This window comes from Mauremys reevesii, linkage group 11 (genome assembly GCF_016161935.1).
Source record: "Mauremys reevesii isolate NIE-2019 linkage group 11, ASM1616193v1, whole genome shotgun sequence".
NCBI lineage: Eukaryota > Metazoa > Chordata > Testudines > Geoemydidae > Mauremys > Mauremys reevesii.
Genome location: NC_052633.1, coordinates 55,442,460 through 55,466,971, shown reverse-complemented (window position 1 = coordinate 55,466,971; position 24,512 = coordinate 55,442,460). Strand labels below are relative to the sequence as shown.

General features: G+C 40.2%; 1 protein-coding gene across 10 annotated transcripts in view; it reads left to right on the top strand.

The window, feature by feature from the left end:
- ARHGAP15 (Rho GTPase activating protein 15) overlaps positions 1–24,512 on the top strand; it is a 464,338-nt gene that overhangs the window by 102,859 nt on the left and 336,967 nt on the right. For all 10 annotated transcript variants that reach the window (XM_039495675.1, XM_039495671.1, XM_039495670.1 and 7 more), the window contains exon 6: positions 7,529–7,618. In XM_039495675.1, coding sequence (XP_039351609.1) covers positions 7,529–7,618 — 90 coding nt within the window. The remainder of the gene's footprint in view (positions 1–7,528; positions 7,619–24,512) is intronic.

Below are 24,512 nucleotides of genomic sequence, written 5' to 3'. Positions count from 1 at the left end.
CATACACCAGCAACATGTGCCCTTACCCCCAAGAGGGATGAGAAATGTTACTTTGTCCTGGCTAAGGGAACGGAGTTTCTTTCTGTTCACCATTCTGCACCAAACTCCCTAGTTGTTCAGGCTGCTGTTGTCTATGTCTGATTTTCTGAATTATTCAAAGTCCCTAAATTTTAAAGACAAATTAGCTCAGCAAGACAGAGGTCAATTTCTGACACTTAGCGATGAAGGCAAGCTCTTGGCCAGACCTGCATTACAATCTGCAGTTGATGCGACAGATGCTACTTTGAGGGCAGTGGCAACTGCCATTGTGAGGCACCCTTACTCAGTGCCAAGACTCAGGGCAACCCTTACCCAGCTCCTCGGGCTCAGGGTGTAATCTTCTGTGGGTTTGCAGGGCCTTTTACCAGTGAAAGAGCCTTACACGGTAATATCCTTAACCTCTATTTATTAATAAGTACCAAACCAGAATACACACGCTAAGCATACAATGCTCACCTCTCCCAATAAGGCAGATAAACTGTTCTTGATGGCCAGTCAAGATTAGATCATCTGGAGCTCCAGCTTCTGCACAGTGTGGTCGGCACGATGTTGAGGTCTGGCAGCTCTGATCTTGGTCGGTATCTTGAAGTTAGATTCCAAAGGACTTCCTTTTGAACCCCGGATTATATAGTTAAATTTGAGTCTTGCTTAGCTGTACCGTAACCAATCATTTTAAAATAACATACTACAAAACAGTATTTTTCACCAATTCTAGACCATTATGAACAATTCTTTAACCAATCTCCCCACCACCACCTTAGTTGATTTAAATCTTGCAAAATTAGTTATGCTCAGACAGAAACTATCCAGTTAAACAATAGAGAAGTAGAGACCGTAAAGGCAAAACAGTAAAGAAGTATAGATTTCACAGTCACAACTGTTGATAAGTGATTCCTTGCCGATAGAATGCCATCAAAGAAAGTTTTCTTTAAAGGTCTTCAGATCTGTTTCTTTATCTGGTAATGGTGGGTCCTATTAGGACAGAAGTGCCTTCTAAACAGCCCTATATTACATTGTTTTGATGCAGAAAAAGGCCTCAGACAGCACAACAGGACACTTGGGAATCGTCAGCCACTGTTGGTGTCACCTTCATCTAGGGTGACCAGACATCCCAATTTTTATCAGGACTGTCCCGATATTTACTTGTTTGTCCTGCGTCCCGACCGATGTTCAGTCGGGACACGAATTGTCTTGATATTTTGCACTCTGACGCACAGACGGAGGGGGTTCGTGCCCCCAACTCAGCCCCGCACCTGCCCCAACTCCGCCCCCTCCCTGCCCCATTAGATCCCTCCCCAAATCCCTGCTCTGGCCCCGCCTCTTCCCCAACTATGCCGCATTCCTCCTCCTCCCCCCTTCATCCCAGGCTTGCACGAATCAGCTGTATGGCGGTGCAAGCACTGGGAGGGAGGGGGGAGAAGCAGGATGCGGCATCCCACTCAGGGGAGGAGGAGGTGAGCTGGTGCGGTGAGGGGCGGGGCAGGGAGCTGCTGGTGGGTGCTCAGCCCCCACCAATTTTTCCTATGCTCCGGCAGCTCGTTTTTTTTTGTTTTTGTTTTTTTCGCTCTGCAGGTGACACCCCCCCCCCCACATCCCCGTCCCGTGTCCTGATACTTCATGTCTCTCATCTGGTCACCCAATCCTCACATACATGTTGGTGGCCCTCTAGCACTCCTTACCCACAACTGGAGTGCAATAAGGCCTATTTTTGCTCTGCACCAATTCAATGTTTTTATTCTCAAACTAAACTTATGTAATGTTAAATTGGCCTCAATAATACCATCCCTGGAAAAGAACACGTGGTTCACAGCTCTCGATATCAAAGATGTATACTTTCACATGGACAATCACTTTGTCCACAGAAAATTCCCTTAGTATTATGGGGGTCCTGACCACGATCAATACAGATGCTTCCATTTGTCTAGCAACTGCACCCACAATCTTCACCCAAGTGTCTCTAGTAGTAGCAGCACAGTTCAGATGAAGTGGCTTCACAGTCTTTCCATACTTAGACAACTGACTTCTCATTATCAGGACACATCTAGAAGCCCTTGCATCAGCTTAATCACTGCTTCAGCTTCTTTCATCCCTAGGAGTCTGTGTGAATTTGGAAAAGTCTGTTCTGACTGTGATGCAAACTATAGAATTCGTAGGAGGGACCTTAGACTCAGTCAGGTTGAGGGCTTATCTCCTCATAGACAGATTTCACAACTTGATAGACCAAGTTATGTACAACCCTCAAACATCTTTCCAGTCTTGCCTTTCTCTTGGAGCACATCATGCCATGTACTTACCTCATTCCATTCATCAGACTCCACCGCCAAACCTCCAGTGAATGGCATCCCATCTGCCAATTAGTATCTTGTCCTTTCTGAATCTCTTGATTCAGCAGTACGGTAGAGTCAAGAACCCCAGCCATGAAGCACTTGATCTCGTTGCTTGGTATTTGGATTGGCATCAAACCTAGAATGTTCCTGATCTAAAGCTCTGCAAACCATTCTTATTAATAGCAGAAAGGATTCCACCAGAAAACTTACCTAGCCAAGTTGAAACATTTCTCTCTTGAAACCATTTGCAGTAACTTTCGAGGTCCTGGCCCAACCCTCTCCTTTCTCTTTGCTGGCCTCCTCATTTTGTCACATCTCACGTCATGACACATAGACTGCATATTTCAGTGTGTGTTCCCTCTGATCTGACCATAGACCCATACAACTTCCCTCACTCACATTATTCTTCCTCTCCCAGAAATGGTCTTTTAGGTGGTGGAGCTATGGCAGCAGTATCTACCTGAAACAAAATTACAGGCATGAATTAATGTTGCTGTATGTTTGTGTATTGTGGGGACAAAACAAAAATGAGCTAGACTTTGGCTTTTGGACTATTAGTCTGGAAGTTCAGAAATAAATCAAAAATTGGGACTGCAGATTTGAACTTTTTAATTTTTTTTGCTATACTGTCAAATATTTTACATAAAACACGGAGAAACAGTCGATGACTATCACTGCTAATTATGTTATAATCCAACATGTCAAACCCAAACCTAACGCATCAGAGAAGTTTCTGCTCAAACTAGCTAAATCCAGGCAAGTTGATTCTATCGGATGCATCTAATGCAATGTTTTTGTTTTTTTAAACCCAGTCACCCTGTTATAATTTTGATAGCTGAAAAGGAATAATATAATAAACTTCATTAAGAATCATTTGTTTACTGATTTTTTTTTTCAAATATTGTTTATTTCGGAAAAGGAGGAACTCAACCATTAATTAAATAATGCAATAAAGTCAATGTTCATTCATTGTAGTATGAATTTAATAACATAGCAATTTTATTTATAACAGGAAAATGATGTGATTTAACAAAAAGATAAATACTGCTTTGGATTATAAGGTTATTAATTCATTAATTCTTAAGTACTGTATATAAAGTGAAAATTTAAAATAATGATGAATCATTATAAAAAGAACAATACTTCACTGTAAAGTCACTCAGGCAACATGAGGGCGGAAATGAAAACATACACATAATCCCTCTCTTATTGCTGAAGAAGTAATGTTTATTGGCGATTTAAATATATATTTATCATAGTTTTTAATAATATTCTAATACACAAAATTGATTATACCTATAGCCACACAGTTTACTGTGTTATTCCTTGCTTTTGTATCCCTATTGTAGACATAGGGCCTGATCCCAGATAAGCTAGTAATAAAATTATTGTTGACTTCAATGAGAGAAGGATTGGGCCCATAATTCTTTTCAGGTTAGCATTGCCATGTGGCCTCATCAGTAGTATTAATTAGAAAAAAATGTTAGTGTAAAGCATAGGAGAGCTTGAGAGATGTTTGCTTAAAAAACTGTTAAAATATTAATAAAAATACAAAGGAAATGCAATGGTTTGATGAATATGCATTTTTTGCTCCCGGTTTGATCATTCCTAGTCAAAAATCTGTATTTCATACCACTTTATAGAAGTCACAAAACCTGTTGAACTTCTATTATTTTGTATTTTAAATTTATAACCTGGTCAAAAAGGATCATAGTTCCATTCCTAGCTTCTGCTTGGATCAGGCTGTCAAGAATTCCCTATGTAAAATTCTGTTTTCAAAGATTTGTAATTTTGACCAAGAGAAGGATGAGTGCAGTTTTTTCTGAAGAGTTTATTGAACAGAGGATATTTAACACATATGCAAACTGCCTTGTAAATGCCTCCTAAATCCATATTCATGCAGAGGAAGATTTCATTGTAACAGACACTTATATCAATTTACAGTGTAACCCCCACCAACAACATTGATATAACATAAATGGTCTGACTGAAAAGCACAAAACAAGGACATTAAGTATTAGGTCTCTCATGATAGTCTTAACTTACTCAGTTACAGGATGTGTTAGTTATGCCTACATGCTTATGAACCAGACTGTGGATCATACAGCACGTAGGACAACACAAGGCCATGTTGTACTTTCAGATATGTTCACGGACTTCCTGTAGATTTAAATAGGGGCCACGTGTCCACTGGAGATCCATTTTGGTAATAATGATACCTAGCTCTAACATAGTGAATTTCATCCAGAGATCTCAAAGCACTTTTCAGAGGAGGTCAGTATCGTTTCCATTTTACAGATGGGAAAACTGAGGCACTGTGGGATGGGGAAACTGATGGGATGGGGACACTGAGGGAGCACTGTGTCCAATTCTGGGTCCCATACTTAGGAAAGATGTGGCCAAATTGGAGAGAGTCCACCGGAGAGCAACAAAAGTGAGAAAAGGTTTAGGAAACCTGACCTATGAGGAAAGGTTAAAAAACTGGGCATATTTAATCTTGAGAAAAGAAGACTGAGGGGGGACCTAATAGCAGTCTTCAAGTATGTTAAAGTATATAAAGAGGAGATAGTGCTCAGTTGTTCTCCATGTCCACTGGAGGTAGGATAAGAAGTAATGTGCTTAATCGGCAGCAAGGAAGTGTTATGTTAGATATTAGGAAAATCAGGGTAGTTAAGCTTTGGAATAGGCTTGCAAGGGAGGTTGTGAAAACCCTATCTTTGGAGTATTTTAAGAACAGATCTACATTTGCATGGTTCTGCCTCAGTGCAGGGGAGTGTAATTTATTATTTTTTAGGTCCCTTCCAGCCCTACATATCTATGATTCTGTGATCTCACTGTCAAGGCGCTTTATCCTGCTCTCATCCTAAATTTTACTTTCTTCCTTTTTTTCTTATGTTCTTCCAAGATTTTCTCTCCTTCATTGGTGTTTCAACCTTCCAAATTTTGGTTGAGTGGGTTGTCTTTTCCTTCACCCCAGGTGTGTAAGTATTTGCAGTCACAGCCAATAACTCTGTGATTTTATCCAAAGAGAGGAAGCAGTCAAATTTGTCTGACAAAATCTGCACCAGTTCCCCAGGGAACTGCACATGGCTATTCTGTGGGAGTGCAAATCCCGCTTCTTGATGGAGCATTGTGGATGAAATCCTTGACAGGTGCGTCATAGATATTCCTGTCTCTGAGCCCCGGCTATAGATTTTACAATTGGAGTGATTGATCTGTCCCATGAATATGCTCTGTGTGTGTGTGTGTGTGTGTGTATATATATATATATATATATATATATATATATAAAAGTTGTGCAGTACTGAAATTTGTAACTTGTACATTTCTATTAAAATATTGCTTGTAATAGAAGATTTTGAAGGGCAAATTATTATCTGAAGATCTCAAAGTGCTTAAAAAAACAAATTAAGTTTCACAACATCCTTGTGAAATTAAGCATCAATATTACCATTTTGCAGATGGAGAAATTGAGGTTTAGGGAGGTTAAGCTGCTTGTCAAAGGCTAAACAGGAATTCTGTGGCAGAGTTAGATATGGAACCTGTTAATTTCATAGCATACCACACTGGGAAATTAGATTAAAACATAAATACTCATACTGGAAAGTTGCAGTGTAACACTACTTTATTTTTAGAATCCAGAACTTTAACACACAAGAACCCAAAAACAGAGAAAGAGAAAACAGGCTAGTCCTTATGGCAGACAGGCACAACTCAACCCACACTGCTTTTATGCTGGCTTTTGCAGAGTGACTCTCCTGCAGAGCCCCTGAGCCTGCAAGCAGAACCAGGAACCCTCCCTTACCCATTCTTAAAGTGACAATCCTCAATACCCCACAGAATGCACCTGTTTCTTCCAGCCTAGTCCTTTAATTGTGAGAACATCCTTCTCTTCTGAATAACATATATATTTTATTTCCCTTTTGGAAACAAGGAACAAAGACCTATTATAGAGCCTGTTACTGCCAAGGGTCCTGAGACACGGAGGTATTGTGGTTTTTGCAAATTATGAGTATAATTATAACTTCTGTTCTGAAAAATGGCAGGTTCCATGACTGCAAAGCTTTTGACTAGGATTTTTTACTATTTCTCTCAACACAAATTGATCTTTTTTTTTTTTTTACTCAGTTCAAAGCAACTCTTGAAATACATGGTTTTTAGCCATTAATAACAACATCAGAGAAATTTAGTGAGCATTTTTAGGAAGCCGAGAAGTGTGATTGTGCTGGAATCTCCATGGTGCCTGCTGCCATTTGGTTTTCTTTACAACCGATGTCACCCTTAAAGTTAGAGTGGTTTAAAGTAGCTGTATGGCCTCGTGGATAGAGCACTGAACTGGAACTCAGGAGACCTGAGTTGTCTTCCCATTTATGTCTCTTCCGCCTCACCATGCCTCAGTTTCCCCATCTGAAAGAGCAAAATGATACTGTCCTCATTTGTAAAGTGCTTTGAGATCAACTGATGACAAACATTATATAACTAGTAGTAGTAGTAGTAAAAATTAGGGACAAAAAAGATGAGTTAAGGTGATATTAACGTCACTCAGCTATTGCCCCAATAAAATGCAGAAGGAACTTTATGGAACTAATTTGTTTTAAGTATTATTGTCTGGGATGTGTAGTGGCCTGTAAGGCATTGAGTACCTCCTGAGACGTACTTAGTGCATCCCAGACTTGTTGACTTTGCTGGAACTCACGGATGTGGGCATCTCATTGGATTGAGACCCTGATAACTTGGTCAGATAAAAAGATGGCCTACTGTAGAGCTGAGGAACACCTTCTTCTACAGTCTCAGTTCTATCCAGCTGTATCAATCAGAACTAATCTATTCTGCCCAAGCATTTTTCAGGTTCAGTGGTGCAAAGTAAGCATTAAAAAAACAAGAAATATCTAGTCATTTTTTTCTTTTGCGTTAATTAGGAAATAGCCTAATGAATTTTTAAAATAACACACACACACACACACACATGTAATTCCCACTGAGATCCCTGAAAAAGGGTTATATATTGTATTAAAGGGAGGATTAATAGGCCCTTCAGAGTGGTGCTAGCAACAATGCTAGAATAATCTGCCAGTTGAACTTGATTCACTCTCTTTTTATCTGGCAACTGTCCCCATTTCTGTATGTTCAATTTATACTTCTTATTTAATTTTTATTTGCAGAAAGCAGGATATAAACCAGAATGGGTGGATTTGTGTGGAGCTAACATTGAATGGACTACAGAGAAATCTAGTAGAAAGAATGTCTTTCAGGTAAGAGACAATTTGTTCATTCCATTCTCCCTTTAAGCCTTTAAGGTTAAGAACTAGGTTTTAGTTCCCTGTTTAGATATTTCAGTAACAACAGATTGATCTAATACAGCACTTGTTTCTTAAACAAATTTAAAAGCATAACTTTTATCCAGCCTCAGTTTACTATTTTTTTTCTACGCTGAAGAGTCCTGATGATGGAATCTACTAAAAACACTTGAGAACCTGTTGATTTATTGATTAATGTTCCACATTCAATTTGTTTTTAAAACTTAGCAGGTAATTGCTTTGGGTTTAAGCCTAGAATCCTTGACCTAAAGAACTTCCATAAACAGAACTTTCTCAAATTGCTTACTTAAGCTCTGATCCAACTGAGTGTGGTTACTCTGTTTATTTTTATTACTGCTCACGGCTGTGATGACCCAGGTTCATTCCTGAGTGGAGAGGGCTGGAAGGAGAAGAACCTGGCATCCATCAGAGCCAATTCAGAAGTTTATATATTTCTCATGTGCTGATTATTTTATTTCATGGAAAACAATGTCACTTCTTTTTTTTTTTTAATCCACATGCCATTTAATTGAATGGCAAGATAAATGCCTTTCAGGGATGAGAAAGGCATTAATCTAGGGTTGAAATTCCAGGATCTGGATGCTAAAAAAAGGTTGTTACAACACTTCCACTATAGGGGCCCAGTCCAACACCCATTTAAATCAATGGAAAGGCTTTTGTTGATGTCATGGTAGTTGAATCAAGCGCTATAATGAGATTTTTTTTCTATCCGAGGATTTGGAATCTTATATAGGGCTTCAGTAGTGAGGATAGAATAGAATAGAGAGTTCATAGAATATCAGGGTTGGAAGGGACCTTAGGAGATCATCTAGTCTAACCCCATGCTCAAAGCAGGGCCAATCCCCAGACAGATTTTTGCCCCAGATCCCTAAATGGCCCCCTCAAGGATTGAACTGTGAAAACGTTCCTTTCTTCAACTGTTGTTTATATATTAAATTGATTTATTTTAGTAAGGTGACTAGTGTACCTCTAGTTCATACCCTGGTTTTACAGTAAGGTAAAGTTTATATAGTGTGAGTTTGGTAAATATGGGAGTCAGTTAACAGTAGCCTTACAAAAGAGATGACTGTATATTTAGCTGGTAAGAGGGTATAAAATTGTGCTTAATAATATTTTATTTCACCAAATTGATCACTATCTGAAACTTAGATCTTGTCTACGCACAAAAGGCACTCATGACTTTTTTGCAACATTTTCCCATTTATGCTTCTGGAGTGGGGAAGAACAAGTGGAGAGGTGAGCAAAGAGTAGTATAAGAAGAGAAATGTAACAAAATTATTTCAAATCTCAAAATAAGGTCTGAACTTTGGGTAAGGACTTAGGTCTTATTGTCATCAAACTTATTCACTCTTCCTTGTTCTCTTACTTAGAGTTTCATTGTCCCTTCAGTCTTCTCCCCTGGATCTCTGTCCTGCTCCTCATGTCATCCATGCAGAGCTGTATGTGCTGGTCTTGTGCCCCACAGCATCTAGGACACAAGGGGAGGGGAGGGTGCATTTTCAGGACATATAATGCCTGCCAGATAGAGTAAAAAATGGGTATGTCAGTTAACCAGGTTGCACGTGGCATCACTAGCAGTTATTGAATTGCTTCCAAGGTAGGAGTGGGTGTGGATTACATGCTGGAGAGAAGTAAGAGTAAACACTGCTTAGTATGCTGATGCCAAGACCTTTGAAGACTGGACTATATTGGAATTTAGGTCTTTACAACAGTGAAGCAGTGATGCTTCCACAGGTCTGCTCCAAAGCAGTGATGCTTCCATAGGTGAGCCTCGGTGATCTGTACTGGATTGGAATCCTTTCAAGGAATGGGTCATTCTGCTTCTAGCCCTGCTCTGTAGGCAAGGCCCTTTTTTAGAGCTGGCATAGTAGGCTTCATGCCATCTATCCTACAGCTACTTGTGTGACAGAATATCGAGTGGGGATGTGACATAGCTGGCATGTGCTGAGCTCTGGGTATCTTCAGCTGGTTCAAATTCCCTCAGGGACTGTTGCCAGATTGAAAGTGTTAGAGTAGTCACCAGGCGGCTTTTACATGCAGCGGTGACTGGGGTGAGACAAAGAATCAGGGACTGTAACTGTCTTCCTGAAAGGGCTTATCTCTTACCTGCCAACTGTTAGTGCAACAGATAATTTGGACCTATTGTATCTAGAGATAAGGGGAATATTTTTGAAAGCACCTAAAGGATTTAAGACTACTGAAAGTCAATAGGACATATGCACCTAACTCCCTTAGGTGCTTTTGCAACTGTCCTCTTAAAATCTGACAGTGATTTATAAAATATGAGGTTTGACAATTCTTGGGTAATCCGTAGAGCATATTGGTAGGGTGAACAACTCAGTTTTACTCTCATTCTTGGATTTTTGTCTCCCTAAAAGTCATAAAATATAACTTTAGCTAAATTCCGCAAACCCTTACACATTAGCAGAGCTAAAGGAGATCACTGAACTATTTGAGTATAAGTATAGAGAAGAATTTAGGCTCAGTTCTCTTCTGAAACCATTAAGTCATATGTTCATAAGCACAATAACTGAGTGGGAGAGAAATCAGAGATATAAACCTAAAAGGGTGGAGCATTGTGTAGAGGATCATGGAGATATACTAGAAGTGTTTGCCAGATGGCAAGAGTTGTTTGGTACCAACAGTGGTAGCATTTTGGGAAAGGACTGGAAGGATTGGTGCTAGATGAATGCAAACAGTAGGAAGGGGAATAAAGCAAGAGTCCAGGCAGAGTTTTAAAACCAAGGAAGGTGGCTTATACTTGGATACTGAATGTGCCGGAAACACTCTTGACGTTTTATTTATTTAAAATATATAGCCATCCTTTGACTATCTACCTATTCATAGTTCTGTTGGAATGGAAAGAATCCAAAGGGCTTTGCTGGAAAACTAAATCTAGATGACTTGCATTGCTATCTGATTAGCTACATTAGCTGGCCTAACTCTGAAATTATCAGAATAAATATGATTATATGTTCAAAGCACGGCAACAAAGCATGATCGATGCATTTTTGTTTAATTGCAAACTGAATAATAAAGCATTTATTTTTGACTAAAACAGAGCAATGTTGATTTCTGTCCATGCGCTATATTGGCTACCGAATTCTGAGTTTCATTTACCCTGGATACTCAGTCTGAGACCAAGAATTATAGTTTACAAATAGAAAATGACCACTGAGATTTTGTTTTAAAGAAAATTGAACACCCAAAGTTGCAGGAAATGTGGAATTCGAGTTCTAACTAGGACATGTACATGGCTTAGTAAATGCATACCAACAAAGAGATGGACTATACATAATTAATTAATATGGAATATATTATTTGGGTGGAAAAATATGAATGAATGAAATTCAGGTGGAAAAATATATAAACCTACAGCAAATGAAATTCAGGCAGGGAGGTTTGGGGTTGGATTCTGACCTTGCACATGTTTAACTTCACTGTTATTCCTTTTCTAAATTAAGGTAAATCTGATCAGAACAAGGCCTAATTAATTTAAAATGTGTGCACATTATCTATTTCTGTGCATTTTAAACACGCCAGTTTCATCAAATAGTGCATAGCAGTGTCCTGCAGTATGACTTACCTTTGTTTATTTTGTTGATGATATAGCGCTTGTAAACAGAACTACTTTGAAGCAATTTCAACAGAATCTGAGCAAACAGAGCAATTTGCAGTGAGATACTGTAGTGTTCTCTATGGTTAACTGATGTGATGCACTAGGTCTTCATCAGAGACGTGGTGAATAAAAGAAGATTTATGTTCAAATCACATGCTTTAAACATTTCTGCTAAGTGCTAGTTTGCTCTTTGGTATTTAGCCTGAAATTTAAAGCATTGAGGATTAAAAGGATTACAACATAATCTTAAATAATCCTAAGTGTCATTTACAGAGAGATGGTTGTAATAACTAAATAAAACCATGTTAAGGGATGGCAGTATTGTCAATCAGCAACTGGAACAGAAAGAGTGCCTCTGTCATCCCGTCGTTCTCCTTTCTCTCTTTTACTTAGTTCAATTTTGCATCAGATAGGCACATCTTGATGTGAGCTATAGCTGAAGAAAATAACAACATGATGGAATGCTTTGCAGCCAGCACTAATATGGTAACTGAGGCATTAGTAACTAGATTAGTGAAAAAATGTTCTCAATGCTCAATGTTGTGTGCTTGTGGAGAACTTTTCAGAATAGGGTTTATCCATGTCTCCTGCTTCGCTCATGCTCTTCCTCCTCACGCGTAAACCAAACCACCCTTTTTGAGTTTAAAATTATGACAAGACTCTTGGGAGGAAGTTGCAGTGTTCATTTGACCTTAATATACCTGTGGCTCCACAGTGCTAAGGTTTCATTAATACAAAATCCTGCAGCAATGGAATGACTTGTAGGGGGGTTTCTTTTTGGTTGATTAAAAAAAAAAGTCAGTGTTAAAAAAGTTGCTATTCAATATATTCATGAATTAGTAAGCAGCTTCATTCCCCTAATAGCTTCATTCATTTAACAAACAGTCATTATTTCATTTCATTGGTGTTTCTGTTCATTTTCCAAGTTCATTTGTTTATAAAGGTTTTGTTACATAAATTAGAGAGACTGATACACAGGCTTTTGCCACAGCCTTAATGTGATATTGACTTTAATTTCAAAAGGCTGCAGCTCTGTCAGTTTACTCATATTCATAAAATTCTAACATATAAAAGCCTAGAAAACAAGGCAAGAAATCTAGTGAAAAATACTAGAAAGTTCTGTATTTTGGTTGAAAATATAGTTGCACCTAGACCTAATGTAAAAGATTATCCTACAGCTAGTAAGCATATAACATGCCTGATTCTGATCTCAGAGCAACTTCATTCTCTTCAGTGGAGTTATTCCAGATTTACACCAAGATCAGAATCTGACCCATACATTTTCTGTTCTCTTCTGTACAATACAGGTTCTTAAATAGCCCTCATCACCAGCCCTCATCACCATAATACCTGAGTGTATTCCAGTAGTGCATTAAGTGACATGACTGACATCTGTCACATGTGGTTTATTTTCTCTCCCTCATACTCTCTCTGGGGCGGGAATTGTGTGCATGGTATAATGTTTTGTTTTGGTAGAGTTTGGGAGCTTGGTTTTGTTTGTTTTAAATGTATGCACTGCTGTGTGTTTGTGTTAGAGAAGGCAGGTCAAAGATTGCACTTGAAAATGTAGATGGTGAGGTTTGTGATGATCCTTATTTCCTTTTGGAGTTTGTTTCACAATCTCTGATGGGACCCCAAGAAAGCTCGGTCTTCTGCATTAACTTTAGATCCACAGAAAGCTTTTGTCTTTGACACATACGGTCAGTGTACTAACTTTTGCTGGCCTTATGTTTTATAAATAGTGGATGGATCTGACCCTGTTTTAGATACCTTTATGTTAATTTATCCACGTGTGGAAGTTACATTTATTTTCTGTGGGTTTAACTGATATCCCAGAGATCTGAATTTACCCTAATCTAATTTCATATCTTTAAATAATTGGCTACATATATAATGTTATGACAGTGTCAGTAGTTTAATAACCTGCAATTATTATCTAGACAGTAATAGGAAATTGGACCAAAAGAAAAAGGCTTGAACAGGAGCTAGTAGAAAGGATTCCTGAGGTGTTTTTCCCCCCTCCCACCCGGGAATGATATAAATAACTCCCACTGAAGTTAGTGAACTTGTATGTTGCAGTGGGAGAAGAGGGTTGCTGGATTGTATTTCCAGTTGTCCCATTGACTTGCTACCTAACACTATTGGGTGAGTCACATAGACTCGGATTTTTAAAGGTGTACATGCAAAAGTGTACACAGAACATCTACGGGATATGGGAAAGCTGGAGTGGGCATCTGGAAAATTATGTGCTTGTGCAAATTTCTGCTTCACGAACACATCAGGCACTTTGCTTGTGCAATTTGGGTGCAAGGCAGAAGTGTACACACTCTGTTGTGGGAGACTTAAGCTCTGTGATGTTTTTTTTTCCATTTCTAAAATTAGTATAATACTGTATCTTACAGAGATGTGGATGTAAAATACAGTAAGAACTTTGGATAGCAGATGCTTTATAAGTACAAATTCTGATATCAGAATTAATGGAGCTAATTCTCCTCTCTTACCACTTTTACACTGGTGCAATTCCATTGACATCACTGGAGTTACTCTTGATTTACCCTGAATTGAGAATTATTTCATTATTTCATTATTAATTATGTTGTTATCTTTTTACTTAAAGTAGCATTAAAAATAAGCCCATGCTTTTTACCAGTTTTCTGCCTCATTCTTTTGATACCTGCAGTTACCATAAGCATCAAAGGCAGAAAATTCAGACACACATTAGATCTCAACTTTTGCTTTAGAAATTACTGCTACAGTAGAACATTGTGTCACACAAAACCAGATGGAAGCATATGCAAGTAATGCCAGGTAGAGCTGTGTTTTCTCTGTGTGCATGGATGCAGAATATTTTATCCCTGATTAACAATGAAAAGCAGGAAAGCTAGTAACTGTGGTTATATAGCTGGTTTTAGGAGAACTGAACACATTTGTACAGTGTGTGTGTGTGTAATGCACACTGCAAACATTATAAGGTTGAAAAGTCAATTCCATTCTAAGGGCTAATGCCTGTCTGAGCGAGGGCCATGCTGGGTGACAGGAGAAGCACTTCCTGAACTGGGGCCTTTGGGTGTAATGTGGAGGAACCGTCACAATGCCCTGGTGGCATATGGAGCAGGGTGTGTATGTGAGGCATTCGTTGTGCCTGCTCTCCCCTGGAAAAAGGATACCAGAGACGTGGACAGTGAGAAGGCAGGTTCATTGCCTTTTTGCCTCAGCCAGTGAATGGAGTGTGGACAACACAATCTGCTCCATCCATGCATAGGTGCTGGAACTAGGCGTGCTGCTGCACTGTTTGGCTTGAAGTTGTTTCCATGATATACAGGGTTTACAGTTTGGTTCAATGGCTCTCAGCACTCCCACTATACAAATTGTTCCAGCCCCCCTGAATCCATTACCAGGGCTGCGCGGGGAGTGGGGCAATTTGCCCCAGGCCCCACAGGGGCCCCGTGAGCCCTGGCCCGGTGGCAGTCCGGGTCTTCAGTGGCAGGGGGCCCTTCAGTGAAGACGCGGAGCGACTGAAGGCCCCCCACTGCCGAAATGCCCCATGAGCCCTGGCCTGGCAGCGGTCCGGGTCTTTGGTGGCATTTTGGTGGTGGGGAGTCCTTCAGTCGCTCCAGGTCTTCGGTGGCATTTTGGCGGTGGGGGATCCTTCAGTGCTGCTGAAGATGCAGAGCAACTGAAGGGCCCCCCATCACCGAAATGCCGCTGAAGACCTGGACTGCCGCCGGGTGAGTACAAGCGCCGCAGCTCCCTCACTTTGCCCCAGGCCCCCCGAATCCTCTGGGTGGCCCTGTCCATTACCTCCCCTACAGATTGTGACAGAGCTCTCTGGGACTCCTCCCAAAGTAGCACAGCTCATTACTGCCCCCTACCTAGGACAGTGACGCAAATGCCACCGACTGTCTTTATTTCATGAATACAAACAGTCCAACAATGCTTATTTTACCAGACTATCAGATAGTCTTAGGAAATCAGTAAGTTTCACTGGGCTACTGAGGATCCAGTTTAGCCTTATGTTTGTTGTGTTTACCAGAAAGGGACCATTTTGGCCAGAAGTTTGTGCATTATACATGACATGTATGACCAGCAAATGGTTTCATTTTGTCCACCTTGCCCATCGGGGTACCACTACGAGAAAATGAAATAAAACTCAGGTTGCTTTTGATAGACTAGGCTCACAGGCTGATAAATGGTTGATGAAATTCAATTTTGAGAGATGCAAGGTAATGAGACTGGGGCAAGAAAAAAAAGGAAAGGGAATATACGCTCAATGGTTCTGTGTTACAAATCAGTGATCATAATACGGGGGTAGTGGTGGATAAAACTCTTGAATCTTTTCTCTCTGCTTAATGGCAGGAAAAAGAAAACAAGGCCTTGAATTGCATACATAAGAGCAATAAAGAGAAGTTGAAATTATACAGGTACTTTTATAGAGACTGAGAGAGAGAGTCCCTGTACTGTGCACAGTATTCATCATGTTATTTCAAACAGTATATGAAAAAGCTAAGAAGATCTGGTAGAGAGAAGCTGGATTGAGGCCGAGACTTGAGGATTTTATATATATAAAGAGTTTGGGAAACAAAGTCTTAGAATCATAGAACTTTTCTTTCAACTTTTCTTTATTCTTTCTAAAAGAGAAGATTGAAGGAGAATCTACTTGTTCATGAGCTGGCAACGTAAGCAGATGATGAAACAGTTGCTACAAAAGTTTAGGCAGAATTTCTTCCCTTTATTTGTCTATTGAAGTTTTTACATTTAGTATCTGAGCATCTACCTGGAGCCTGATTCTGTAGCCATGCCACATACAGAACATAAAGAACTCTCATTGGGTTCAAGAGAGTTTTGCATGTTTCGTGACTACAAAACTGGAACTGTAGAGAGCCTTTAATCTCTGCCAGTAGTGACTTGCTTTTCTTTTCACTAAAAAAATCTAACCCTCCAAGTTACTGATAGTGTGAAACCTACACTAACAGCCACCTCCAGTAGGCAATCTCCTGGAATTATAGAATCATAGAAGATCAGGGTTGGAAGAGACCTCAGGAGGTCATCTAGTCCAACCCCCTGCTCAAAGCAGGACCAACCCCAACTAAATCATCCCAGCCAGCTCTGTCAAGCTGGGCCTTAAAAATCTCTAAGGATGGAGATTCCACCACTTCCTTATGTAACCCATTCCAGTGCTTTACCACCCTCCTAGTGAAATAATGTTTTCTAATATCCAACCTAGACCTTCCTCACTGCAACTTGAGACCATTGCTTCTTGTTTTGTCATCTACCACCACTGAGAACAGCCAAGCTCCATCCTCTTTGGAACCCCCCTTCAGGGCTGGTTCTAGGCTGCTATCAAATCCCCCCGTCACTCTTCTCTTCTGCAGACTAAATAAGCCCAGTTCCCTCAGCCGCTTCTCGTAAGTCATGTTCCCCAGCCCCCTAATCATTTTTGTTGCCTTCCGCTGGACTCTCTCCAATTTGTCCACATCCTTTCTGTAGTGAGGTGGGGGACAAAATTGGATGCAATACTCCAGATGTGACCTCACCAGTGCTGAATAGAGGAGAATAATCACTTCCCTTGGTCTGCTGGCAGTGCTCCTACTAATTCTGCCCAATATGCCGTTAGCCTTCTTGGCAACAAGAGCACACTGTTGACTCATATCCAACTTCTCGTCCACTGTAACCCCTAGGTTCTTTTCTGCAGAACTGCTGTTTAGCCAGCCTGTATTGGTGCATGGGATTCTTCTGTCCTTGTTGAACCTCATCAGATTTCTTTTTGCCCAATCCTCCAATTTGTCTAAGTCACTCTGGACTCTATCCCTACCCTCCAGTGTATCTACCTCTCCCCGCAGCTTAGTGTCATCCTCAAACTTGCTGAGCATGCAATCCACCCCATCGTCCAGATCCTTAATGAAGATGTTGAACAAAATCACTCTAAAGGACCACTCTAAAATATACCCAAGGTTTCCAGTGCAAATGTGGTAGATTTTTAATAACAGCTTCTTGGATGGACAATCCCCTTTTTCTAGTCCACTGAAGATGGCTTTCACTGTGTCTGGAATAACCTCTTGAGAACTGCAGTTCCCATGCACTACTTTAAAAGGAGGTAGATAAGGCTATGGAGGAAGATTATCTTGTTGGTGTGTTGGGGGTGATACTGACAGGAAAGGCTACTTGCCTCCTTCCCTTAAATTCCTTGCTGGGCCATGTGACAGGCAAATAGCCCTTACCTCTTTCCTGGCTGTTTCACCTTGTCACAGTGGGCACAGGTGCTAACTGAAATAAGGGGACAAGACTGGTGAACCTCCTGGTCTTTTTGTGTACTGAAATCTCCTATGTTTACACACGGTGAGCCAAAACCAGCCTGGCCTAAATGGACATGGTTCCACTGAAGACTGGGAGTTCCACTGAAGACATAGTTCCACTGAAGACCTCATTTGTAAGGGTGTATATCTGAACACCAATGAACCCAGTGTGTGAACAAGAGCCGGATTTGCCTCCCTGGGCTTGATTGTCCTCTGTGTTGCCCGTTAGGTAATCATTTACATGTGTGGAAAGTGCATGTGAAATGCTACAAGTGGAAATGTTGTTATTTTAACTCACTGAGCCAGATTCGCAGTTGGTGTAACCCAATAGAGCTCCGTCTGGCTCACCGTATACAGATATAAATGAGTACATCGGGTACAGAGACAGTGGATAATCAACCTCCTATTATTGCCCGCACTTACACTGGGGCTGAATTTGGCCCTATGTGTTTTAGTAAATCCTTGCTACTCACAAATGAAAATCTACTCAAAAGTTGCTGTGAAGAATGATTTGAATGATTTTTTTTTAAACTATAACTTTAACCAGACAATAGACATTTAATTTCAGTTGGCTGAAATGATGATGATAAAAAGAATTGCTTGAAAGTAGTCTTTTTAAGTGACCCTATCAAGGTAGGGATGTAACTTCTAATATATCTCTATCTGAAAAGGGGGTGGGTACAGATACACATGTGCTTCTCAAGAAATTATGTGACTCACTTAGCTTTTGACAGCTACACTGCAGCTTTCATAATTGCAGATGTTATTTGTCCATCAGAAAGAAAAATATTTATTTTGAGCCACGGGCATTTTCTGTGTTACAAGAATAAAATGTAACATCAGTTAATGCTTAATGTGCATGCGAAGTAATTTTGGTGGAGCAGAACAACTGAAGAATGTAAGGGCCCAAATAGATGGTTACAGAGTAGGGAAAGCAATAGCAGCATTGATTTCCCTCCTGTGAAAGAGCAATCTCAGCTAGTCAGCCATAACCAACTTTATGAATGCAAAACTGTTTATTTTTCTTTACTTTTTGGCTGAATTCATTTTGGTTTGTTCATATCTAAAGAAGTAACTATTGTTTTATAATTTAAATGTGAAATGGAAGTGCACAATGTTACTGCATTATTCATAAAACACATTGCTGCCATCTGGTGGACAGTATGTGTATCAACACTGGCTTTCTCTGGCTTGATTTTATTGTTGCTAGGTTAACAGTTAAAATGTGTAATGCTTTCTAAAAGAGGGGTTTTGTATGATGTTGTTCCAGTGAAACAACTTACAGAGACATAAAATAATTTTACCTGATCTTGTACTTTCGTTGACATTCTTGGGTCATCTTGCATGGATTAGACTCTCAATTGATCTTTGAACGGGAGGGATGTTTTTTCAAAGGGAATGTTTTACAGGTGTAACAAATAGTAGTCATTTGCAACTGATATTTGAAGCAAGTTTTAAAATTCTTACCAAGGAAATAGTTTCTTACCAGCCCTGCTCTTTCAAGCTGATTATTAAATGAGGTAATGTCTGATTTAGAAGGAAATATTGCTATTATAAACCTGTAATAACTAGTTTATACGTGCAGCAATATTTTTATATTTTAAAACAGTGACTGGCTATGGAGCATTTGATTAGCTGTAGTGAAACTGGGTGAATACTTTGTAGTGGTAAATAACTAATACAGGATGATGTCTTGGTTAAAGCACAGGGTGAGGATATCCTGTATATAACCTTGGAAAAGTCACTGAAACTCCCTAGGATCTGGCCCTGCTTCAGTTTGTCCAGCTGTGAAGTGGGGATATTATTAATATTTTTTCAGCCTCAAAGGGAACTTGTGAGACTTGATTCAGTGTTGTTTTTTACAGCATTTTGAGATCAGCAGGTGAAAGGCACTCAAGAAGTGGAAAGTGTGTATATGTTTCTAAGGGCAGACTTTGATATGTCATTTAAATGCTTTGGGATCCTTCTGAACAAAAGCTGATAAATTAATGTAAGTTTGTGCTAAAAAAATTAATGAATATAATATATATATTTGTCTTTATATGTACCCAAACACTGCACATTTCTTTAATGTATCAAACTTATGCAAAGCAGAGACACGAATCACAAATGAACTCACTCAGAGATAATCAAATCTGACTTGTTTACATGTTTAGAGCTGGTATTTCTGTATTCAGCCACTACATTTTCTAAAAACTTGGCTAAGTCGCTTTACTCCATTTTTCTGTCTCTTTAATGAGTGAGGCAGATATTTTGATGTTGGCTGTGCAAGCAGAGCCTTGGCTCTCCTCTCTTTGAAAGACAGCACCTCACATTTGCACACAAATGTGTGCCAGATTATGGTAGAGAGTCACATATTTCCATATGAGTGGTTTACATAGCAAAAATCCTGTTGGGGAAAGACAGTCCTGGTAGGTGTTTCAAAAGGATGCATGGGACAGTAGAGGGCAATTTGGTTTTAACAGAGTCACACAAGTAACACCCTCCATACCTCTTAGAAAATGTCTCTCTCCATTTCATGTAGAGCAGTAGTTTTCAAATTGTGATTCACAGACCTCTAGTGGACTGCAGAGCCTTGTTTGGTGTGATAATAACTGTAGGCAGCAGAAGTGCTTGAGCTAGAGTCTCACTTGGCATAAAACAAGCTGGAGCTGCCAGTGAGACACTTTCCATATGGGGTCCTCAATTATAGAGCTAACTCCCTGAGTTTAAAGATGCACTTCAAAATCATCTCATTTACCTTGTCGGGGGAGGGGGAGGGCTTCTTATATTCTTGTATTTGTGTGTAAAGCCAAACCCCACAGAGGCATCAGCAGCAGGGATCAAAGCTGGGACCTCTGGAGCTAAAGGTATGAACCTCTACTGTATGAACTAAAAGACGTGTCTTAGCCAAGGCTGTAGTAGGTTCAAAAATCTCTACTTGGTCTAGCCACCACTAGAGGGGGACAGAGTGCCATGTCAAGCCAGCCTGGATTACATGTGGATGGGGATATTGATTGAGTTTGGATTCTATTTCTTGTCTGTTATTTTTCTGCTTTTGGAGTGAAGAGCAGCTGCTTTAAGTTTCTGATATGGTTGTATTTTTAACTGATGACATTGAAGGCTCGAACCCCCAGTAGAAGCTTTTTGATATATATTATACAATGAAATAAATAAAAGTAAATGATCATTTTAATTTATTGATTAAAAAAGAAGCAGGATCTGTAAGAAAATGGCTGGTACAAGGACACTGTGTTAAATGCAGTGTGGACACAGGAGTAGTATTTTGATGCAGATTAGAAGGAATCATGAGCAGACCTTTCCCTTCACAAATTGTTTCAAAGAAGTGATATGCCCTCCCTCCTCCTTCTCTTACCTCATCTCACAAAAAGTGCAGTATACATTAACATCTCTTTAATTTAGTTAACACCGTAAAAATGTTTACAAAAGTGTGAAGTCGCCATGATATACATATGCAACAACTTAAGTTACTAGATGATTTTATCACTGTGGTCCCCATTCCTCTTAATCAGCCTATCCCTTGTCTGACCTTTTTATTCTTAAACCCCAATCCTGCAAACTTAATTTTATTTACAGATTCATACTTAACTTCCAGTATGTGTGTAGTGTAGTGTCACAAGTCATAGTCTGCAGGTTTATGATTTAGAGTGTCAGTTCTTCAGGACAGGAACCATACTTTTTTTTTATAGATATGGGAGACAGCTAGCCCATATTTAGATTTTATGCAATAAGAGACAATAATCCTCTTTCTTGCTATCTGTATAAATTTACCATGAGCTGGAGATGGAGCTTAAATATTCTAGGGAGCATGTCATCTAAGAGAGGCAGCATTGGAAGTGACATGGAGCAGATGTAGACTGGAATAGGTGCTCGCTAGTGTGTAAATAGGCATGATTGGAGCACCTTGCCACCTGCACAGCAAGTTGAGAGTTGTGTAGCAGAGGAGGAGAGGAGATCTGCCCCTGTGGTCACCATGGATCTGGTTGCCAAAACCAGCGTCCAGGTCTGGCAAAGGTCCTGGTAGGCATGGCTGGAGCAGGAGCAATGTCAGTCTGTTGAAATTATTGGCAATGGGAATGCTCCCAGCCAGGTAGTAACACTGAACAGACTAGAGAGACTGCTTCCCTTGAGAGAGCTTGGTCCCCTCCTGTGGATTGTCCAAACCCCGGTTGTATGGTGTGGGGCCTATCACAAGACCTGCAGATAATTGCCTCTGATGACTCATTAGATTCTCTGGCTTAGGGATGACTCGTCAGGTGTAAGCAGGCTCAGGCTCAGAGGTAACTCAGGTTGAGGTAGGCTCAGAGGTGACTCATCATACTTCAGGGCTCCCAACTCAAATAAACAAATACAATACTCATGCCTCAGCCACTCTTAATGCATTAAAAGGCTCTGAATAACTTGCACAAATACATCTGATATTCTCTAGCAGATCGTATTGTGTCCTCCATTTATTTTTTCATGTTTAAGAACAATGCCATAGTTCATGGTTGGTAGGCTAACAGGAGCAATAAAGCAAGTGTCCTGGAACATCCCAGAGAGGTGTGTGCGCCTCAGTCTAATTTAGCACTGTGTATTACCGTGTATTAAATCAATTAAGAATGGGTTTATATTGTAGCTTGCTTTTATGTTTCATTTTGCATTGAGGTATCCTCCTCTGTGCATAGTCTACATTTGCATTCCTGTGTGTTGTGCAGCTATGTGTGGTAGCCAGTAGGGGGTATATCCTCAGCTAGTGCAGTTTGACTTAACTCCATTAAGTCAGTTGAGCTATTTCAATTTACACCAGCTGAAGATTTGTCCCACTAGTCTATTTATAGATTGTGCAGCACATATGCTTCTCAGAGAAAGTGCCTGATAGTGTATCTAGGTTGATTAAAGGCAGAGAAGAGTTTTTAGCGTAAATGAATATGTAGAAAAATATACTTTATTCAGAAATATGTTTCCCGGTCTTTCTGGGTGAGGCACAGACTATGGGCCAGGTTCTGTGCTGAGAGTCCTGAGAAGGGTAGGGACATGACAAAGTTGATATTGAGGCACCTTTGTGCATCACAGATTCTGGCTTGTTTTTGGGACTGGTGTGGCCATTGTACAGCAGCCTCCTCACATTTATCAAGGGCTGCTTCTTAGCTCAGAATTACCAGAGTGCTCTGGCCACTCCCCCTCCCATTTGGGTTATGCCCCTCCTGGCACTCTCTTTGGTTCTGGCCCAGTATGCCCTCACTCTAAGGGTCTACAGAGCAGCTGGGAGCCTGCTTTCCACCACATGTAGGCAGACATAATCTAGCTCTGCTCAAGGTAGTACAGGTGGTGTCTCAGGCTAGCCACCCGAGTCCCAGCTTGCATGACACCTTGGGTCCAATTTTGGGTGGCTAGCCCGAGCCTCTCCCTATGCTGTTGCGAACACACTGCTATTTTTAGCATTCGGCCTGAGCATATGTCTGCCTACCCAGTGGGGAAGCATGTTCCTTAAGGGCAGTATAGTAAAACATATACCGGCCTAGGTACCCATGCCCTAGGAGCATTCCTCGTTTCACTCCCTTTATGGCCTGTGTACAGCTGGAATGGCGGAAAGGGGCTATAGTGAAGCTGGAAGTCTGTCCCTGCATTTTTTAAGTGACTTGGGATCATATTTTCAAAGATTGTTTTCACAAGCTGAAGTTACAGGATATTGTGTAGTGCTAACAGAATCAACAGCTAGTGTCCAAGAAAGAGGTCTAGCAATTCTGCAGCATGTAGAAATAATCTTATCAATGTTTCCATGTGCACGGGTTGACTCACAAGCTGTTAATTCTCAGTTCTGATTTTTCTGTTTTCAAGTGAGTTGGCTTTTGTGGAAATAAGGCTGTTGAACAGCAGTCCCAGCAATCCAAGCCGCTGTTACCGCCTACTTATGGGAAATTCTGTCGTGGTATGTTACTGGCATTTGAAAAATTCGCACCTTCTGAGAAAAGGCAGGAAAATTCTGTCAAACAGCTAAACTGATGGGAATTCCCAGGTTTGGAAAAACAAGTCCTCTGTTGGAAATTAATGACAGTTCGGTTTATATAAGGATGTGAGTGGGAGTAAAGAAAAGACTGTACTTTTGACCTTGTGTAGTTCTATTTTCCTTTCCCCTTGGTTTTTTGGAAACAAATAGGGTACTTAGCATGAAGTTGCCAACTAAGGAATAAGAGTTAATAAGTTGCATGTATTGGACCATAACATAGGATGGACATTAGGCTTTATTGGTTTTAAAAAAAAAACCACGGATGAAGATGGTAAAAATAGAATGTAAACAAGGAAACAGGGATATGAACAGGGAAGAGAGTGAGGAATTGTGTGCAGGTCATAGAAAGAATGCAATGAACTAATAGTGGATCAAAGGGATGGAAGCCAATTTTTTCAAATGTAAGGATAATAACTTAGCTGCAGTAAGGGAAAGGATCAGAGAAGAGGGTCAGAATTATCAGAGATGGGAAAGGGGAACATTGAGAAAGGAGGGTAAGAGATTTTTTTAAGGCTCAATTTTCCCATCTCTTGATATTTTGAGACTCTTTTAAAACTACTACTACTATTATTATTACTATGCTCTTGAGCACATGCTCTCCCCCCCCTCCCCACCCCAGCACTTTTCCACTTGCACAGATTTGAGGGAGTAGTACTGTCTCAGGGATTCTCCATAAGATGTTAGTTTCCCACTGCAGAAAGTGGCATTGCCAGGATTATTTAGGGGTCTCTGACAGTTATCCTTACACTCTCTAAGAGGAGTGGGAGAAGATTTGCATACTCCCAACATAAGACCGGATTCTGACCTCCTTGTCATGCTCAGTAGTACCTAACTGAGGAAATAATACCACTGAAATTAATGGAACTTCTTCCACAGTAAGATGCTATTCATTATCTCAAAGTATCAGAATTGGGCCCTAGTTTTCAC